This window comes from Panthera leo, chromosome D2 (genome assembly GCF_018350215.1).
Source record: "Panthera leo isolate Ple1 chromosome D2, P.leo_Ple1_pat1.1, whole genome shotgun sequence".
Classification (NCBI taxonomy): domain Eukaryota; kingdom Metazoa; phylum Chordata; class Mammalia; order Carnivora; family Felidae; genus Panthera; species Panthera leo.
In genome coordinates, this window is record NC_056689.1 from 68,901,924 (window position 1) to 68,921,187 (window position 19,264).

Here is a 19,264-nt window from a genome sequence, read left to right on the forward strand (position 1 = left end):
ATGGAAGCACAGAGTAGTTCCATGAAGATGGGACTGTTTGTAAAGCATTTCCCTTGGCCCCTATTTAGTGTCTCTCTTCCTAAAAAAGGCAAGAATTCCACCAAACTTTTTGTAAAGTGTGTTATTAATGGCTCTAAACTCACCAAAAAGTAGCTTATTTTCCTGTACAGAGCTCAAAAATATCCCTACAAAGGCAGCTCACAGGTCACGTACAAAAGACAACATTCCCAGTCTCATTGATTCTCACTTGTTCAGTCATGAGAAATTCACCAGGAAAAGGTCTCAAACCCAATATATCATCTGAAGCACTCTCCCATATTTAAGAGCAGCCACAAGGAAGAAAAACTGGATGTGAGGAGTTGCAAGGGATCAAAAGAAAAAAAAAAAAAAGGACTGTAAGTTCATTAGTGGTTCAGTAAGTCTACTACAAGAAACCACTTGACAGGCATGATGAAATCCTGTTCTTTATGTAAAGGGGAAAATGTTTATCACAGAATGGATGGGTTCATCTTCGTCTATCAGAGATTGAAAAAAAATAGCAATTCATAAGTGAATGAAAAATTCCACTTAAAACTCAAGCCTTGATTGGAAGAAAAGCCTATCTCTTTGCTCCTTTGCTTTGGATAGGAAAGAAATTAAGCAATAAATTGAGAATGGGACATTTCCATTTGAAAGCTGCTGTGCTCACGGAAAATCAGAGCTCAGGACCAGGCCTTCCAGGGACTGACTGCCAAGATCTGGTGTACCTGGAATGGCCTGATTCTGTTGGATTTCAGTGGTTGTTCGCACCTTAGCTAGAGCTTTATCCCCCCCACCAAAACATTCCTGAGATGCCTTCTGATAACTAAGGGTGAGAGATCAGCCCCTTGCAAAGGAAGGCAGCACAGGGTGGGGCCAACAGCCCCAGGTTTTGTTCTAGCTTTCCTCTCTCTCCGAATGAAATTGGGTTCACTGCAAATTCACAAGCTAATAGGCCGGAAATATCTGGCAGCCAGGACAAGTCCACTGGCAGGTCTGGAAGCAACAGCCCAGCCCTGGTCCCCCAGAAAATGAGTTCACTATATCCAGCTCTTCGAACTCCTCATTTGGTCTAGGCCACAGAACTCTAGGGCAGGAAGGGGAGGCCAGCTAGATGGCTCCCCCTACTGGCTCCCCCAGATCTACACCTCCTGAATGGGATATTCAATGCATCTCACAGAATGGTCCTCAGACTTTCATGGGACCCCATAAACATCTTTAAAGAAAATAGCTCAGAAGATCTCTGGGACTTTAGCTTCCTCTTCCATAAATTGAGGGAGTGGAATAGTAAAGCCTTCCTTGCCTTTCAACCAGAAAGTTGTTTGTTCTCCTTTGCCCTGTGGGAGGCAGAAGAGAGTGCTGGTGAATCACTCAGGTGGAAAGGCTGCCTGTGAAGTGTGGGCTCTGGGCAGACAACTTGGTGTCCCTTGCTTGTTTACTGAAAATGTTGTTCTTAGCCAAAACTGCATGTAGACAGGAGCTGCCTCAGTGAAGGAAAGGTCTCTTTATAGATGAAACCTTGATTTCCTTGGGCTTTGCCGATAAGCCTAAAGGGATAGTCAGCAATGTTCTAGGAGGTGAGGGCCAGTCAAGGCTGAATCTCCCAGCAATTTCCCTGAATATCTTTTAAAAACAATTATAAAATTAAAAAAATAAAAAATAATAAAAATAACAATAAAATCTGTTGAGCTCTTATGATCAGCAGAGCACCAGGTGAAGCATCTCATATACGTGTCCACATTTAACCCCTGCCTCTCCCCTTTGAGGACAACTTTGTCACCATTCGCATTTGACTGGCAATAAAATCAAGCCCACAAATCAGACAACCAGTGAATAGTAGGACACGACTCAAAGGGAGGTCTATACTGCCGCCTTCTAGAAAAATCTGCCTCTTACCTGAAGTCTATTGATCAAGTACAGCGTGTGAGGTTCAGGCTCAGCAAACTGGGGAGTTGCTGCCATCCTCTTCCCTTTCACTTCTTCCCAGGAATCCCCATACCCACCCAAACACCTAACATCATAGTAACCACTCACCACTTCCACCAGGAACATCTCCAAGATGTTCTTCAGAACATCTCAAGAGGAGCATCCGTTTCCCACCCCACCAAAGGCCGGTGTTATAGGGAAAGTTGAGAATGCATCATGGTGTATTTCAGACAGACTGGACAGAGGAGAAGGCAGAGGGGAAGGGAAAAGGTATTTAAATGAATTGAGAGGAGGTCCTGGTGCCCCCAAACCAATGGGCCTCTGTCTTCTCTATCTGGGCCCTTTCGAATCAGAAGAGACATAGGAGGCAATGTGGGCATGATAATTTCTGAGCTTGTCCTTGCTGTTGCTTTGTGAAAGAATAGATTGGTGTATTCAAGCAGAAGCCAGGAGACCGTTTGTGGTCAAGAGAAAGGAGGCACCCCCTAGGGGGTTGGTGTAGGTAGAAGCTAAGGTGTTTTCTGTCTTAGATTCCATGTTTGACCATTTGAGGGAAGCATACAGTCTTCTCTGAGGGAAGAAGACCTGGCGGTCACAAGAGCCTCCACATAGACCTTGGCAGTCTCCACACACCACAATGCAGAGACACACTCATCCCATCAACTTTCTCAACATCTCCATCAGCGACACAAATGGGGCAGGCAGGGTGCACTAGGTTGGTCTTACCTTGACTGGGATGGTGCCTCTCTTTTGCAAATCGTACCTTCCCAATGCCAGCAGGCTGGATGCGGTGCTCTGAGAGACATGAATCCGGAGAGCTGCCATAAACCAGTTATTGCCTAGTTATTACCTTGGTTGTGGCTTCCATCTGGGGGTCAGGGGGCAGGGCTGCTGTGGAGAGGGAATGCTGCATTGCTCACACTCTTAGGCTGCTAGTACCTCTTAGGAAAGCAAATCACAGACAACCTCTCTGAAGTCTGGGACTCTTGCAGTGGGACACCCCCAAACATTGCAGACATTGGTCAGACATTGTTAGTGTTGCTCAAGCTTTAACAGGTTCAGTTTAGAAACAGTAGGCAGAACTGACTCCATATGCAAGCTGGTACTCCCCATGGATGGAGGTCCGCTGGGCTCCTCAGGTTCCTGAGGATACCAGAGTTGGTGGTACCAGAGCTGGGACACCTCACTGAAAACATTGTTCACAACCAGCCCTGCAACCAGAATCAGGCTTGGAGCCTACATTTGGAGCTCCCACTTTCAAAATTTACTCTTAAAATCTTGACTTACAAGTTCAAGGAGAGGTTTAAACCAGTGTTTGAGACTTGGCTGATTAGCTTAAATAATGAAGTAATCAGAAGAGAAAATATTTTTGTATTGTTTTACATATTGTGGAAAACTTACAAGTTCAAAACAATGTTAACCTAAACATTGTGAAACTTAAGTCCCTAAGTAATTATTTTTTCTAGCTGATAAACAGCTCATAAATAGCATATATTGTCTAGCAATAGCAAAATAATATGATATCCCCCGGAGTTCCTGGCCATGGATCAATTCTGCACCACCAAAACCATATTCTGCATCAGGGATGGGAAAATTACCACCCTCCAGCCAAATCCAGCCCACCACTTGTGTTTACAAATAAAGTTTTATTGGAATATGGCCTTACCCATCATTCATATGTTATAAATGGCCGCTTTCATACTACAACAGTAGTTAAGCAACAGAGACTATGGCCCATAAACCCTAAAATAGTTACTGTCTGGCCCTGTATGGGAAAAGCTTGCCAACTTCTGCTCTCCCTTTAAATGATCTTATTATATGTGTCCTTGACCGTTTAGAATTGAAAATCTTGGAAGGAAGTCATATGTGTTCTCATAGCAAGCACTATGCAAAACCCTGTCTACAAAGTTTGTGATCAATGTTGTCTGAGGTGATGATCTTATCCTCCAAACAGAAAATAGTAGACAAAATGAAAATGGGTCTTCTAAAAACACCCTCTGGTTAAAGATAGGAGACTAGAGGGACAGTGATCTTGTATTTGCAAAGTTCTGCAAACAGTACCCATACAAACTGCTGCTTTCCATTCTGGATGCCATGTTCACAGTGTCTCCGAACAGACAGTACCTGGGCATGGTGATTCCCACCACACCAGCCACTACAGGACCTACGAAGAGAAGAACAGAAGGGCATAGCCAACCTGCATTTCCCAAGTGCTGGACTCCGTGATACACATTAAGTCAACAAAGGCAATTCAACAAATACTCAAGTGCCTAGGCAAAGGTTGGCAATAGATCTTAGGGTCTGCAAAGAGGCAACCTACAGAACCCACAGACTTTTGGTGGAAAACGACATAATCAATTATAAATTTTTTTTTAATCCTTACTTATTTTTGAGAGTCAGAGAGAGAGAGAACGTGTGAGCAGGGGAGGAACAGAGAGAGAGAGACAGAATGCGAAGTAGGCTCCAGGCTCTGAGCCATCAGCACAGAGCCTGATGTGGGGCTCGAACCCATGAACCATGAGATCAAGATCCAAGCCAAAGTTGGACGCTCAACCGACTGAGCCACTCAGGTGCCCCATTATAATTAACTGAATGTTTGTAACCCCCTCCCTCATTCACATATTGAAGCCCTAACCCTCAATATGATGGTATTAGAAGTAGGGCCTTTGGGAGATAATTAGGTTTAGATGAGGTTATGAGGGTAGGGCCCTCATGGTGGGATTAGTGCCCTTATGAGAAGAGAAGGAGACCGCAAGGCTCTCTCTCTCCGCTATATGAAGACATAATCAGAAGGCAGGCTTTGGCAAGATAGGAAGAGGATTCTCACCAGACCCTGACCATGCTGGAACCCTGATCTTGGACTTCCCAGCCTCCAGAACTGTGAGAAAATAAATATCTGTTGTTTAAGTCACTTAGTCTGTGGTATTTTGTTATGACAACCAAGCTAAGGCAGAAATTAATGACAGTGTTATTCACGCACTGGAGATGGAAACAAAACAACTGGGGCACTAATGCTGACTAGGGGTCAGGTTTTATTTTAGTCAAGCCCTGGAGGACAGGTAGGAGCAGGGCTAGCTACATAGTTTGCAGGGCCCAGTCTAAAATAAAAATAAGGGACGCCTCATTCAAAAATTATTAAGAAATTGAGAAAATTAATATTATAATATTATTATATTAATAACTAAGAAATTGAGACAGAAGAGCATTAAGCCAAGTGCTGGTCACTTTTGCACAGGTCACCTGCCCATGAGTTTGACAAAAACCAGACCAGATCAAAGGGCATTTGATGCAGAGGCATGGGGGGAGAGTAGCCTGGTATAACTGTCCTACTTTTTGGTCTCCTCCTAACTTTTGGTTTAACACCTTGGAGTCTCTGGGTATCTTTGCTGTTACCAAGTAATCCGGCTAACTGGAAATACGTGTGCAAAGACAATGTGAACTTTTGTTTCCCTCAAAAGATGCTACCATTCAATTTCCAGGTCCTAAAAACGTCAGACTTAGGACTTGAATCCAGAACCACCTGCTCCCATACCTGGACCACAAGGCCACCTGCCATCAGGGCTGGCTACCTGTGTGGATGCCGTTCCTGATCCTGAGCTTCTCCTCAGGCATGTGCCCAATCTGGAAGTGGACAGTGGCACTGAGGAAATGTAAGGACATCGTGGCAATCTCGTCCACACGCTGGATTCCATTGCGGATAGGAAGTCCGCTAGCACCCATGTATGCATCTCCAATGGTTTCAACCTGAAAATAACGCAACAGAGTGGCCTTGTGTTCTCCAAGAAAAAGGCTGGAGTAGCGGCGGGGTCAGAGACCAAGGCCCTTCATTACTGAGCCCTGCTTTGATTCCCCGCACTTTGGAGAGTCATACTCCCTGACCTCCACTCCATCCATGTCCCAGCATTTCCTCACGTTTCTGCTCTTGTCCTGGTTCTTCCACAAAGCCTTTCTTCCCTGAGCCCTCCTATGCACAGTCACTGTTTTCTCCTCTGAAATTTGATAGTGGTGGTGACCATATTTCCTCAACGCAAGTTTAAAACCAGTTAAACAGACAGTAGTGTGGGAATAGGGTAAATCTTGAGGGATCACATGCATCCATCAAGTGGAATTCATCTTACCCTACCAGAAATGTCTTCACCCCATACAATGGCTCTTCAATACATTTATACATATCTATACATTATACACAATATATACACTTATGTATAAATGCATGTATCTGCCTGATCTGTCCTCTTCTCTCCCCTAATAAATCCTAATAAAATTAGCTTTCAGATTCCTCATTCTCATTAGAGAACCAATGACCAGTGTCAACTTTAAAGATACAGCCCTGGGGCGCCTGGGTGGCTTAGTCAGTTAAGCCTCCGACTTCAGCTCAGGTCATGATCTCACAGTTCATGGGTTTGAGTCCCCTGTTGGGCTCAGTGCTGACAGCTCAGAGCCTGGAGCGTGCTTCAGACTCTGTGTCTCCCTCTCTGCCCCTCCCCCGCTCCTGCTTTGTCTCTGTCTCTCAAAAATAAATAAACGTTAAAAAAAAAATTAAAGATACAGCCCTTTCCAGATACATTTGCATCTTAGCAAAGTCCAAAGATGATGTGGTAAAGGTGGAATTTCAGGCATTAGCCAGGCAGTGAAAACACCTCTGTCTACCGGTCACCCCAGAATTACACAAAATCAACCCATATACAAGTCAGATTGCTTCTAGGCTACCTCTCCCCACCATGGGTACATCCTTTGGACATTGAAACTGATTTAGTATTAACTCATGCAAAGCATAACCCAGAAAACAATGCCAAGAAGAAATCCCAGAGGAAGCCCTCCTAAGCAGAGTAGCTTTGGTTTTGAGGTATGTGTGATCTGCTCTTGGAGATTATCCACACACCTTTTCTTTCACCCTTAAACAGAGGCAATATCTGTGGGGGGAACATTAGGGATATAAGGGCATGTCACTGGGGGACATGACCACACTGTCCCCCAAATCTCCCCAGACCCCAGGCCACAGGTAAAGCCCTGCAATCATGATCGGAGCTGGTGCACCTGTGACTTGCCCCAGGCACAAGTGAGCTTGGGAACCCTGCAGTCATGATGTGGCCCCATCAGAAAACTCAGAAAACACCTGAAGCAACCATCATCCTCACCACTTAAATGAAGCTAAATTATTCGTTGTTGCTATCCTTCCCTGAAAAATCAGTTTTTACTCCGGGTGACCATATTCATACATACCCCCAAGTAGCACTAGGCAGACGTTCTCATTTCAGCCACAATTCTGATCATCTAAACTTAGGAGTCTGTCTTCACCTGCATTGCTAAGGATCACGGTAACAGCAGTGAGACTCACACAAGGTCCAAAAACAACCTTGAAAGGTGAGCCTCTCTGAATCTGAAGGAAATATATTCTGGAGGGAACTGGAGGGATTAGCCAGTAGAAGGGCAGTGCCTCTTTAGAAATGTGTTAACAGCCAGATAAAATAATGGAAAGAAACAAGAAGCAACTGGGGATTATTGACAAGCACATTCATCTGTGATTAATCAAGCCCTTTTCCAAGAAAACGAACAGGAATAAAATATTGAGTTTCTGCCATGAATTGAGATGGACTGCCAGCCTGAAATAGAGCCTTCCTCCGGGCTCACATCTAGGGCTGGGTCCATCCTTACTCACGCCCTAGAGTCGGCGGACAAGGAGCGTGTTCCCTCACAGCCCCGGGGTATGTCTCACCTTATACACATCATATGTTTTAATGATGTGATCAAATAAACTGTACAGGTCATTAAGCAGCTTTACCACTTGCAAGGGGGAGCCGAGAGAACACAGTTTTGTGAATCCAACAATGTCGGAGAAAAAGATTATCACAGACTCAGAATCTTCTGGTGCCACGGACCTTCCAGCTATGAGCTGTTCTCCAGTGAAGCCGAAACCAAAGAATAGAGATTGGTTTTGAGCGGACTCTTATTCACCTTGCCTCCTACAAACCCCTGCAAAATCTTTCCGATAGGTCCTTTTGCGTCAGTGGATTAGATTTTCGGTCAACAAAATCCATCATCTAAAGGGATTCTTTTGACACCCATTTTTCTACTTGCCTTTTCTCCGAAGAGATATTTTAATTGGTGGGTATAAACTGGAGGCGGGGGACAGGTCACAGAAATGCCTTTGCAGTAAGGATTTTTCTCCCGGAGGGCATCCCATTTTTCTCTATTGGTTATAGAGTTTGAGTGTAAAAATGCAATTTGCAGATGTGAAGCAAAAGGAAGCATCCATCAATCCACAAGTCAATGCGTTTGCTTCAATCAACCAATCTCACATTAACACCTTCAAATCCCTAACTCCATCTCTTTGTCAAGACACGCAAGAAGGGTGCAGAAGTTTTAATAGCCGACGCTTCTGCCAAGTTTTTAGACAGTGTAAAGGTGCAGGCAGAGCCAAAAATGAAGCAAGTTTTGAATCTGAAGTCATGGGTGCGTATTGTACTGTGCAAAGCCTTTGGAGCACAATCTGAAGTACTGAGAAACTAGCTATTAATCAGACTCATGAAACTAAAGCGCCATCTAGTGGTCTGTCTCCCATAGCTGCATCCGCCATCTTCCCTGTTAAGAGACATTCTCTACTCCTGTGAATTCAAGATTTCAGGCAGGGCCTTTGCCTCTATCTCCGTTTACAGGGTGTACCAAATTGCCTGCAAAATGCTTGACTCATTTAGAAGAACCTGAGTTCCTCTTTGGAAAAGAACAAAAAAGTACTCTGTACATGGGGCCCCTTAGATGGTGATGCTATTGCTTTCTGGGTCCTTTGTCAAGGCCCCCAGTGCTTTGGAGTACCTTGGCAGCATTGTGGACAGAAGCCTATCCACCTTCCTCTTCTCCGCCATCAGCTGGTTGATCCTCTCTTCCACCACGTCCTTCAGGTGGAAGGACACCTCCAGCTTGCTCACCATACTGTCTAGGATGTTCACATGGCTTTAAAAGAACCCAAAATGAACATCTTTTTTTCCAAGAACATTAGGGTCACAGTAGAGCACAACATCCAGCTATACGTTCCAAGAAAACATGTATCACCCTGAAGGTTTCCTACCTAAGGGCTGCCAATGGACAGTAGTGGAACGACAATGGCAGTGAAACCATGGGGTGGGACAGAGACTGCCCTTTACCAGCTCTGTGATCTTGTTCTACACCCTTCATTTCTCCAAGCCTCAGTTTCTTCATCTGGAAAATGAGGATAATAATGCATACCTCATAGGGCTTTTCTGAGGATCCAGGGAGGTGATGGGTACACAGTGCCCACAGCTGTGTCTGGCACTCAGCAGGTACTCAGCAAATGGTGGCCTTCACTGGCACTCCCCCATTTCCCAATATGCTCCATATTATCATCATGGTCAGTCAAAAATGTATATTTCAGGATGGGTCTTTTTTTCCCCCCTGAATAATACCAGCTATTTTCCTTTTGGATGACATATGTAAGGGGGCACTTCTAGACCCTGTAGGCTCTTGTTTTAGAAGGGTCTTCAGAAAAATCATTTAACTACCCCATTTTTCAGATGAGGAAACTGAGGCTCACATAGGAAATAGACTTGCTTTAACATCGGGGACCAGATTTTTTTAAGCAAAAGTCATGATTGACCCAAGACATATCATTCAAAACAATTTTGATGTGGAAAATACAGAATACAGGGCTGTTGTGTTAAGAATGCATAGCAGACTGGCCAAGTTAGGAGTAGATGCCAGAATCCCAGCCCAGGGTCCTTCTATAAACTCAGGCTACTTCTATCATGGCTATGTCTGCCTATGTTCAATGTGCCAAAAGATGACACAGCTATCCAAATGTGAAACAAGCTACTGTTGAGGAGGTTGTTTGAGAGGCATGAATAATTCAAGCTGATGACTTACTCTAAGGTTGGCGAATAGTTTCTTATACTATAGCCCAACCCCAACTGATGAGCCATGACCTTTGGAATGCTGGTTTGGAAAACATTCTGAAGGCATGTCAAAATTCCCTGGGAAAGAGAGCCTTGATTGATTAGAGATATCTGGAATGGACAAAGGAGGACAATGGATGTGCTGATGTCTGATACATTTTTGTGTCATTAATGAAATAAAGGGAGAATTTATCACCCAACTCTAGCCAGCATGGAACACGGTGCTTTGCATGTGACAGGCATTGAGTGGGTATATGATGAATAAATGAATGAATGGATAAATAACTGAATGAGTGGAGGAATGAATGAATGGGGTGGGCCACACTGAACCAGTCACAGCCATGTAGTTTTAAAATTCTAATAGTTAGGGGCACCTGGGTGGCTCAGTCTGTTAAGAATCCGACTCTTGATTTCTGCTCAGGTCACCATCTTGCTGTTCGGGACACTGAGCCCCACGTCCGGCTCTGCACTGACGGTGCAGAGCCTATGTGGAATTATCTCTCTCTCCCTCCCTCTCTGCTCCTCCCCTGCTTGTGCTCTCTCTCTCAAAATAAATAAAATAAACATTAAAGATATTTTATAAAAAAATAAAATTCGAATGGTTAAATGATTGGGAGAAAACGTCACACATCTAACTCACCCTTTGGAACTGGATTCTCATAAAGTTTTCTTGATGGAAGAGAAAGTGGGCCTTTTCTCTAGAGATTCATCCCAACATGCTCTCGCCATGGCCACAATCTTTTCATTGCCCTTCTCCTCTGACAGGGAAGGTCGGAGTGGAACTGAGGCCGTGGGGTCTTTGATACGGCTGATGATTTCTGAAATTCATTTGGGGTTTAAATAGCAAAATGTCTGAGCTTTGGGCCATGTAGTACACTTCACTTTAAACATATGTGCTCTTAAATTTGTGAATTGAATGTATAAGTATATTGAATAGATTGGAATTTCAGAGAAACCTGAACATTTTATGAGAAATATTTGAGATCCTCGTGGAAAATGAAGACTCCTACTGTAAAACATATCAGCACCTTCTAATGAATCTGTTTTTAGATTAAGTCGTTTTTCTTCCAATGGAACTTTTCTTGAAGTAAAGCATATCTCTATGTGACTTCAGGAGTGTATAAGCATCTGGGATGGGAAATCCCCAAAGCACACCTTTTGCAATTTGCATTCCATATAAAATGTCACATAAAAGTTATTTTAACAAATAATAAATGTCACCATCATGTGCTGCCTCAGTGTCCAACTTTGTAAACCTGTTTTCTTTCACTTCTGCATTGGCTTCTACTGACATTTATTAAATATTCTGCTATACCAGGTTTTTCAGAGGAAATAATAATTTGAGGATAACGTATACATGTTTTTGTGTAAAAATACTGTGGGTGTAACAACATGGATGAATCTTAAGGGCATTTTACTAAGTATAAAAGGGTAGTCTGAAAAGGCTACACTCTGTATGATTCTGTTTATATGACATTCCAGAAAAGGCAAAATTATAGAGACAGAAAACAGGTGAGATACCGTTAGGAGCTTGGGGAGGAGAAGGTGCTGAACACGTAAGTCACCAGGGACTTATTTAAGGTGATGAGACTGTCTATAGGGTACATGACACTGTGTATTTGCCAAAACCCATAGAACTTTACTGCACAGAGAGTAGACCCCAAAGAACACAAATTTTTAACAATATCAGTTGGGAGGTTGGACAACTCCAAGATAGAGGCAAACTGTGACAAAAGAATCTAACTGTATTATAATGGTATGACATTGCCTCGCTGAAGGGGATGTATTATAACTATATGACATCACCTGCTGACTTAGGCACTTCTGAAATGACTCAAGACCATTAAGACTAAACAAAAGGACCCATTCACAATCGCTGTATTGTAGACGGCAAGATTGGGGACAGAAGAAAAACTTTGCAAGTACTAGACACATATACTGGGATTGGATAAATAAATAAATAAATGGATGGCAGATGGTGGGAGCCAGGATCTCACTGTTGGAAAGGGAGGCTATGGATAGAGGTGGGCGGGGGGGGGGGGGGGGGGGGGGGGGGACACTGGAATAAATGAACCGTGTGGTGGTAATGGTGTTGGAGATGTTAATATGAACTCATGCTTAGCTTAGTATAGATACAGATGGGTAGACGCAGATATGAGAATGTGTATACACGGAGGTTAGTGTGCACATGCTTTTCCTTACTCTGTCCACTGAGAGGCGCTAGAAGCAACAACACCCTGGTTGCAATGAGCACAGTCAGCACCCAGGTCTTGGTTTCTAATATCACCCTCCAATAAAAAAGAACCAGTGTCCTTGAAGACATGGCTGATTCTAGGACTGAGGCAGGGAAATACAAGAGGAGGCTGAAGCCTCTCATGCCACCAGGAAGCAAGGCGGTACTAAACAAACCAAATCAAAACACAGCAATGGGTTTATATCAAAGGTACACAGAAGTCAATTGAAATGGAATGGCCGAAGATGAAACAACTGGAACAGTAAAATAAAGTAGTATTAGATTACAATTCAGAGGATAAAATAAAGGTATAGTATAATATATAATATAAAATGGACACATATGTTATAATATAGATATGCATAATAATATAATACAATACAATATAATACTAATAATTGAATAAATACATAAGTGGGAGAGAAGAGACAAACCTCCTGTGGAGAAAAATCCCAAATAGTTTACATAGATAGTCTCCACGCAGGGTAGTAGAGTGCAACACCCCACTCCTTAAGTGTGGACTTCACATAGTGACTTCTTTCTTCGGGGGACAGTATAGGAAGAGGAGAACCAAGGGTGGTTCTACAGTGGAGAAACCTGACAAGCCTCAGCCAGGTCAATATCAACAGTCATGTTGGTCAACATGATAGTCAACAGATAGTCATGTTGGTTGTATGTACCCTTGACATGATGTGATGAACATGACAATTTACCCCTGTAGCCTTCCTCTCAAGACATATAAGTCCAGTCTCATCATAAGGAAGAAAAATAATGAGACAAATCCCAAATGAGAAACATTCTACAAAATATCTGGCCAGTACTCCTCGAAAGTACAATGTCATTAGAATTATAGTTTAAGGAACATTCTTGAAGAGCTTAGACAGACATGATGGCTAAATGCAGCATGACGTCCTGGATGGGATGCTGGGGCAGAAGAGGATATTGGGTTGAAAACTAAGGGAATCTAAAAGAGTATGGCCTTTGCTTAAGAAGAAGAAGGAGGAGGAGGATGAGAAGGAGGAGGGGGAGGAGGAGGAGGAGGAGGAGGAGGAGGAGGAGAAATAATGTCAGGCTCTTTGCTGCCAGCTTAGAGCCTGGAGCCTGCATCAGATTCTGTGTCTCCCTCTGTCTCTGTTCCTCCCCCGCTCACACTCTGTCTCTCTCTCTCAAAAATAAGTAAAGATTTAAAAAAATGAAAAAAAGAATAAGAATAAATACAAGTTATAACACTGTGTAAAATATGATCTTGTTTTTTTGTAAATGTACATGCCTGTGTTTAAATTCTTGTTTTGTTAACGTTTATTTATTTTCGAGACAGAGAGACAGAGCATGAACGGGGGAGGGTCAATGAGAGAGGGAGACACAGAAACCAAAACAGGCTCCAGGCTCTGAGCCATCAGCACAGAGCCCGACGCGGGGCTCAAACTCATGGACCGCAAGATCATGACCTGAGCTAAGTCGGACGCTCAACCGACTGAGCCACCCAGGCACCCCTACATGCTTGTGTTTAAATGCACACTTTCAATGCCTAAAAATCTGAAGGACTACACATAAGAAAGTTCTATGGGTAATTGTGTTTTACATCCCAAATGAAGTGTAATTTGAGACGTGGGACAACAATGGTTTTAAAAGAAGTCACTGAAGAATTACTATTGTTGCATCTTCTGCTTTCTTATCCTCAGCTCTAAGAAATATCATGAGAGAATCAATAAAATGATATAAAACTTTGAACCATGGGTTCAAATTCACATCATGGGCCTGCACCTCGGAACACGTGTTCATGAGCTACTAACGTGCAGCCATCCCATAATCCACCAGTCACCAGTCACTCTATTGTCATTGTTCTTCTTCTTCGGTGTGCATCAGAATCAGGGGTGGGGGGCTTCTTAAAGCAGAGCTTCTGGGCCTATCCCCACAGTTTCCAATTCCAAAGGCCTGGAGCCGGGCCTGAAAATTTGCTTTTCTAATAAGTACCCAGGGGATGCTGAAGCTGCTAGTCTAGGGTTGCACTAGGCTTCTCAAAACTGTGGATCTTCAACATCATCTGGGAACTTGAGAAAAATGCAAATTCTCAGGCCTTGCCCCAGACCTACTGAGTCATAGACCCTGAGGGTGGGACCCAGCAATTCTGTTTTTTTTAACAAGCCCTACAGGTAATTCTGACACCAACTAACATTTGAAAACCACTGGTCTAGTGTGCATAGGACATCAATATCTATTCAGTCCCCAGCACCAGGACTGTTTGTAGGGAAGTATGAGATGTTAATGGGAGAAGCGTGTTTGGCCACAAATTAGGTGCACCTTGTACTTTCCCCGATTGCAGTCCTGTGTATACATAGTCCCATATGGCCAGCTTTCATTGAACTTTGTGGGCATAAGACTACAATGAGGGGCAAATATACCAATTGGGTACAGTCTTCCCACCCCCGCCCCCACCCCACCTGGTGCAACCAGATGGCAGCTGAGCTTAGTGAGTGTGGCTGGGATCCTTCCTGGGCTCGCTCTCGGAATATCTGAGTGGCTTCTTGGTTCTAAAGTCAGTTGCCCTTGGATTTGAATGACCCTTTTTGGATTAGTCTCCCCTCTTTTTCACTTCACCATAAATTAGAAAGTGGAATCCATTTTTAAAGTAACTATATACATTGAGAAAGGATCCTGACTTGAAATTCTCCAGGGAATGCATGATCTAACAATGAAACTTGAGGGTGGCCATTGGGAATGGACTAGAAAAAGTAGGCGTGGTGATAAAGAAGAAAAACCAGGAGGGAAAGGTGGGCTGAGTTGATTTAGCAACTGATACATGCACACCTCCCTATGCTTGTTCTCAGACAGTGGTTCTCAACATGAGCTGCATGTTGGAATCACCTGCAAATGCTGATGCCCAGGCAGCCACCCAGATCGATAGCATCAGCACCTCCTAGGCCGAGATCCAGGCATCAGTAGTTTTTAAAGTTCCCCAGGTAATTCCAGAGCACAGCCAAGGTGGAAGATAACAGTGCTGGGGGGTTACACCTACTATTCTTTTTTTTTTGTTGTTTATCGTTCTTGATCAAATTTTGCTTTATCTCCCCAGCTTCTGCCCTTAATTCCATGACGGGATGTGTGTTAAGAGACAACTCAGCAAAAAAATGAGCCTAAATATATCCTATAAAGACAACTGGGCAGCATTTATTTAAAAAATTAAATATACTTAAAATACATTTATCTCTTCAATCTCAAGCCCACAAAGATACAAGGCTGCTCACTGCATCAACTGTAATAGCAAGAAAAATGGAAAACAACCAAACTGTGCATCAATCAATAATACACAGCCTATCCTTACAATGAAAATTCTGTAGTCCTTAAGAAAGATTGAGGTAAATTTGTGTATACACATATGAGATGAAAGATACCCAGGCAGAGGGAACAGTGTGTGCAAAGGTTCTGGGGTAGGAATGTGTCTGGCATGTTGGAGGCACATGAAGGTGGCCGGCATGACTGAAATGAGCAAACCATAGGAGATGGAATTAGAAAGGTGTATTGAGATGAACTTTGTTTCTCAAAGAATATGTCCATGTCCTAACATCTAGAACCTACGATGTGACCTTATTTGGAAAAAAAATGTCTTTGCAGGTATAGTTAATTATCTTGGGTTGAGGAGGTCATTTCAGATTTCCAGGTGGACCCTAATCCAATGACAAATGTCCTTACAAGACACAGACAAAAGAGACATATACAGAGGAGGAGGCAACGTCAAAGTGAAGGCAGAGATTGGAGAAATGTGACCACAAGCCCATGAAATCTGGACCAATCCCCAAAAGCTGGACAAAGCAGAGAACTGATCTTCCCTAAAGCTTCTAGAGGGAGCACAGCCCTGCTAAACCTTGATTTTGAACTTGTGCCTTATACAACTGTAACAAAATACATTTCTGTCCACTAAACCCAGCAGGTATGTGGTTAACTTAGTATGGCAGCCATAGGACACTAATAAAGAATGTCAGAGGCCAGATCAGAGGCCTTTGGTGGTCCTGTCGGCCACTGTAAGGGCTTAGTTTTCATTCCCCAAATGGGAAGCCAGGGGAGGATGTTGTGACCAGAAGTGACATGACCTGACTCATTTTCCAACGGGATCACTTTGCTGTAATGAAGTATGTAGTTCTGAGCTCTTTGATTGTTTTTGTAAGCAAACGGCAACTACTTTTTTTAATTAAAAAAAAAGAAACTTTACGACAGAAAAACAGTGGAATAAATAATAAGTTGATGAACACTTCATAAAAAACTATCATTTAAAAGCTAGCGTGCCACTGCCCCCCCCCCCCCCCCCCGCCCCCTGCAAATATAAGAAATAAAAGCTAGCCCACATGACCAAAGCCTGCCAAAGAGACTTTCAGCTTTACCGTCAGGCATCTCGTTGAGGTCAGCAAAAGGTCCGTGGTTCTGGTGGTGGATCAGCTCCGTCATCAGGATGACAAAGCTGTAAACATCTCCCTTTGGGGTCCCTGACCGGGGTGCCTCTGGAAGCCGCCGCAGCTCTGGGGCCATCCAGTAGAGCTCTGCAAAGCAACGGGTGTCATGAGGGAAGCATGGAGTGGGAGAGGGACAGGCAGAACCGGAAAAGTCACCCCTCTTTCTCAGGAAAACACAGAACTGAAAGTATCCAGCCCCCGAAAAATCCTCCCTAATGGTGCCTGACTTGTAGAGCGAAAAGGGATCTGTGGGTACGTGAATGCAGACAGAACAATCAAGAAGGACAAGCACTAACATCTTAACTGTGGTTAACACCTGATTGTGCAGTTACAAGAAGTTTTCATTTTCCTTCCCCTTTCTGTGATTGTCTACATTAAAATTTTTTTTTTTTTTTAACATTTACTCATTTTTGAGAGACAGAGAGAGAGCGTGAGTGGGGGAGGGACAGAGAGAGCAGGAGAATCTGAAGCAGGCGCCAGGCTCTGAGCTATCAGCACAGAGCCCGATGCAGGGCTTGAACTCATGAACCACGAGATCATGACCTGAGCCAAAGTCACATCCTTACCCAACTGAGCTACCCAGGCGCTCCTGTATTGTCTACATTTAAAAAACCAACTTACAGAGGTACGATTCATAGAACATAAAATGAACCCTTTTAAAGCAAACAGTTCAGTGTTAGTTATTTAGCCCCTTTGCAAGATTGTACAACAAACCACCCTATCTAGTTCCAAAACGTTTCCAGGGCCTCAAAGTAAAATCCTGCAGCCATTAAGCAGTTTCTCCCTGTTTCCTATACCCCCAGCCCCCGGCAAGCACCAGTCCACATTCTGTCTTTACAGATTTCCATGCTCCTGATATTTTATATACCTACATTTATTTGTTGGTGTGAGGTTGATGGGTTTATTTCATTGTAGGTTACAATCATTAAAAGAAAATATACTGGGGGATGGGGAAGTAGGATGACTACCAACAGGTTTTCAGAATTTCCCCCTCTGTTTTTTTCTGTAAGGCCTCATCCCGTGTTACAGAACCTCCTCGCATGCGCGCAGCAAAGCTGTTGGCAATGTGCTGCCCCAGGGAGAGGAGTTCAGATGGCTGGGATACATGCAAGGTAAGACTCAAGACTGCTCACTAGCTTTGGACAAGGAAGAGTCCGAGCTTCAGTTTGCTCATATGCAAAGGAGGGTTTGACTCCAGGCAGAAGGTCTTGCCCTGAGATGCGCATCAGAATCACTTGAGAGTTTTTGTTTCTATTTAATTTTATTTTACTTGAAAGGTTTATTTATTTATTTTTGAGAGAGAGAATCCCAAACAGGCTCCGTGCCATCAGCACAGAGCTCAACGTGGGGCGTGAACTCAGGAACTGTGAGATGGCGACCTGAGCCGAAATCAAAGGCAGATGTTTAACCGACTGAGCCACCCAGGTGCCCCGAGAGTTTTTAAGAAACAGTGCTGATGCCCAGATTTCATCTTCAGATATCTGGGGTGAGAGCCAGCCACCCACATACTTTGTAAAGTTTCTCAAGTGATACCAGAGCAGCGAGAGGATGTAGGACCGCTGAACCCATGGTCTTTGAAGGGCCTGCAGATGGTGTGCTGAGAACACAGGTGAAGTGTAGTGGGGTATAGAGGGCTAAGGAGAAGACCGGTGACTTGCTTCGAGCCACCTGGCCTGGCCAGGATGAGCCCTAACCTTCTAACTCAGACGTCACACCACGGACTCACCACCCTGGAGGCTATTTTTTCCTGCTCCCTTGGGTGAATAGAACAACCACGCACTGTCAGCTCCAGAGGAAGGCCCCCTGCTGGCACCTGTGAGTGAGCTTCAGGAAATAGGGTGGGGTCAGGTGCCCCATTACCACATGGGCTAGTGGGTACACGATCTGTCAGTGGTTACCCTAGTGGTCTGTCGGTTCCTCGTTGTATGCTCTGTACATCCGGCCGTACTTGAACTCCCACAGCCCAAAGCCTGTCAGTTTCACCTGCATCTGACTGTCCACCAGGCAGTTGGAAGGCTTAAGGTTGCCGTGGGACCCCAGGGGGCTCCTGTGGAGGAACAGCATGCCCTGGAAGAGTGAAAATAAGCAAATGAATTAGCGTAGGGGCCAATGGAACCTGTGTCTGGAAGACACAGACAGAAACAGTTGGGCAGAAACACGACCCAGAGGAGGGGAACCGCCCATCTCTATGTTCATCTGTTCAAGAACCACTAACAGCCCCTTGTCCTTGACTCAACCTGGATAGTGTCACCCAAGTAGGGGAAACTATTTCTGGCTCCCCAGTGTGCAGCCATGAAGGCAAGGCCAGCCTAAAATAAATAAGCTCCAATAAGCTAAACAAAATAGAGTCTGACTAAGTGGTCAGACTCCTGACTTGAAATCCCAGCTCTAACACTTAGCAGAGAGCAAGTTACTTGACCCCATAAGCCTCATTTTTCTCATCAAAATGGATGTGACGATCTCTACCTCAGAGGGAGGCTGTGGAGATTAAATGTAATAATGCATATGAGACACCAGACATGGTGCACGACACAAAGTAAACACCCACCAAAAATCATCATGAAAAATGTGTATAAAAACGATAAAAAAAATCAACTTGGAAACAACCTATGTAATTAAGAATATTCTTTTATTACCTACATGTTGCAAGTTATATTCTATTCCTACCTACATGTAATGATTCTATAATTATATTATATTATATTATATTATATTATATTATATTATACGCACTT

General features: G+C 43.8%; 1 protein-coding gene across 1 annotated transcript in view; it reads right to left on the bottom strand.

Annotated features, from left to right (window-relative positions):
* Positions 1–1,250: 1,250 nt before the first annotated feature.
* The window catches only part of LOC122201838 (guanylate cyclase 2G-like), a 55,839-nt gene continuing 37,825 nt past the window's right edge, over positions 1,251–19,264 (bottom strand). The window contains 9 exon segments of the mRNA XM_042907804.1: positions 1,251–1,355; positions 2,671–2,762; positions 4,001–4,108; positions 5,514–5,688; positions 7,661–7,854; positions 8,759–8,895; positions 10,492–10,669; positions 16,461–16,616; positions 18,428–18,596. Of these exon segments, the coding sequence (XP_042763738.1) occupies positions 1,251–1,355; positions 2,671–2,762; positions 4,001–4,108; positions 5,514–5,688; positions 7,661–7,854; positions 8,759–8,895; positions 10,492–10,669; positions 16,461–16,616; positions 18,428–18,596 (1,314 nt within the window).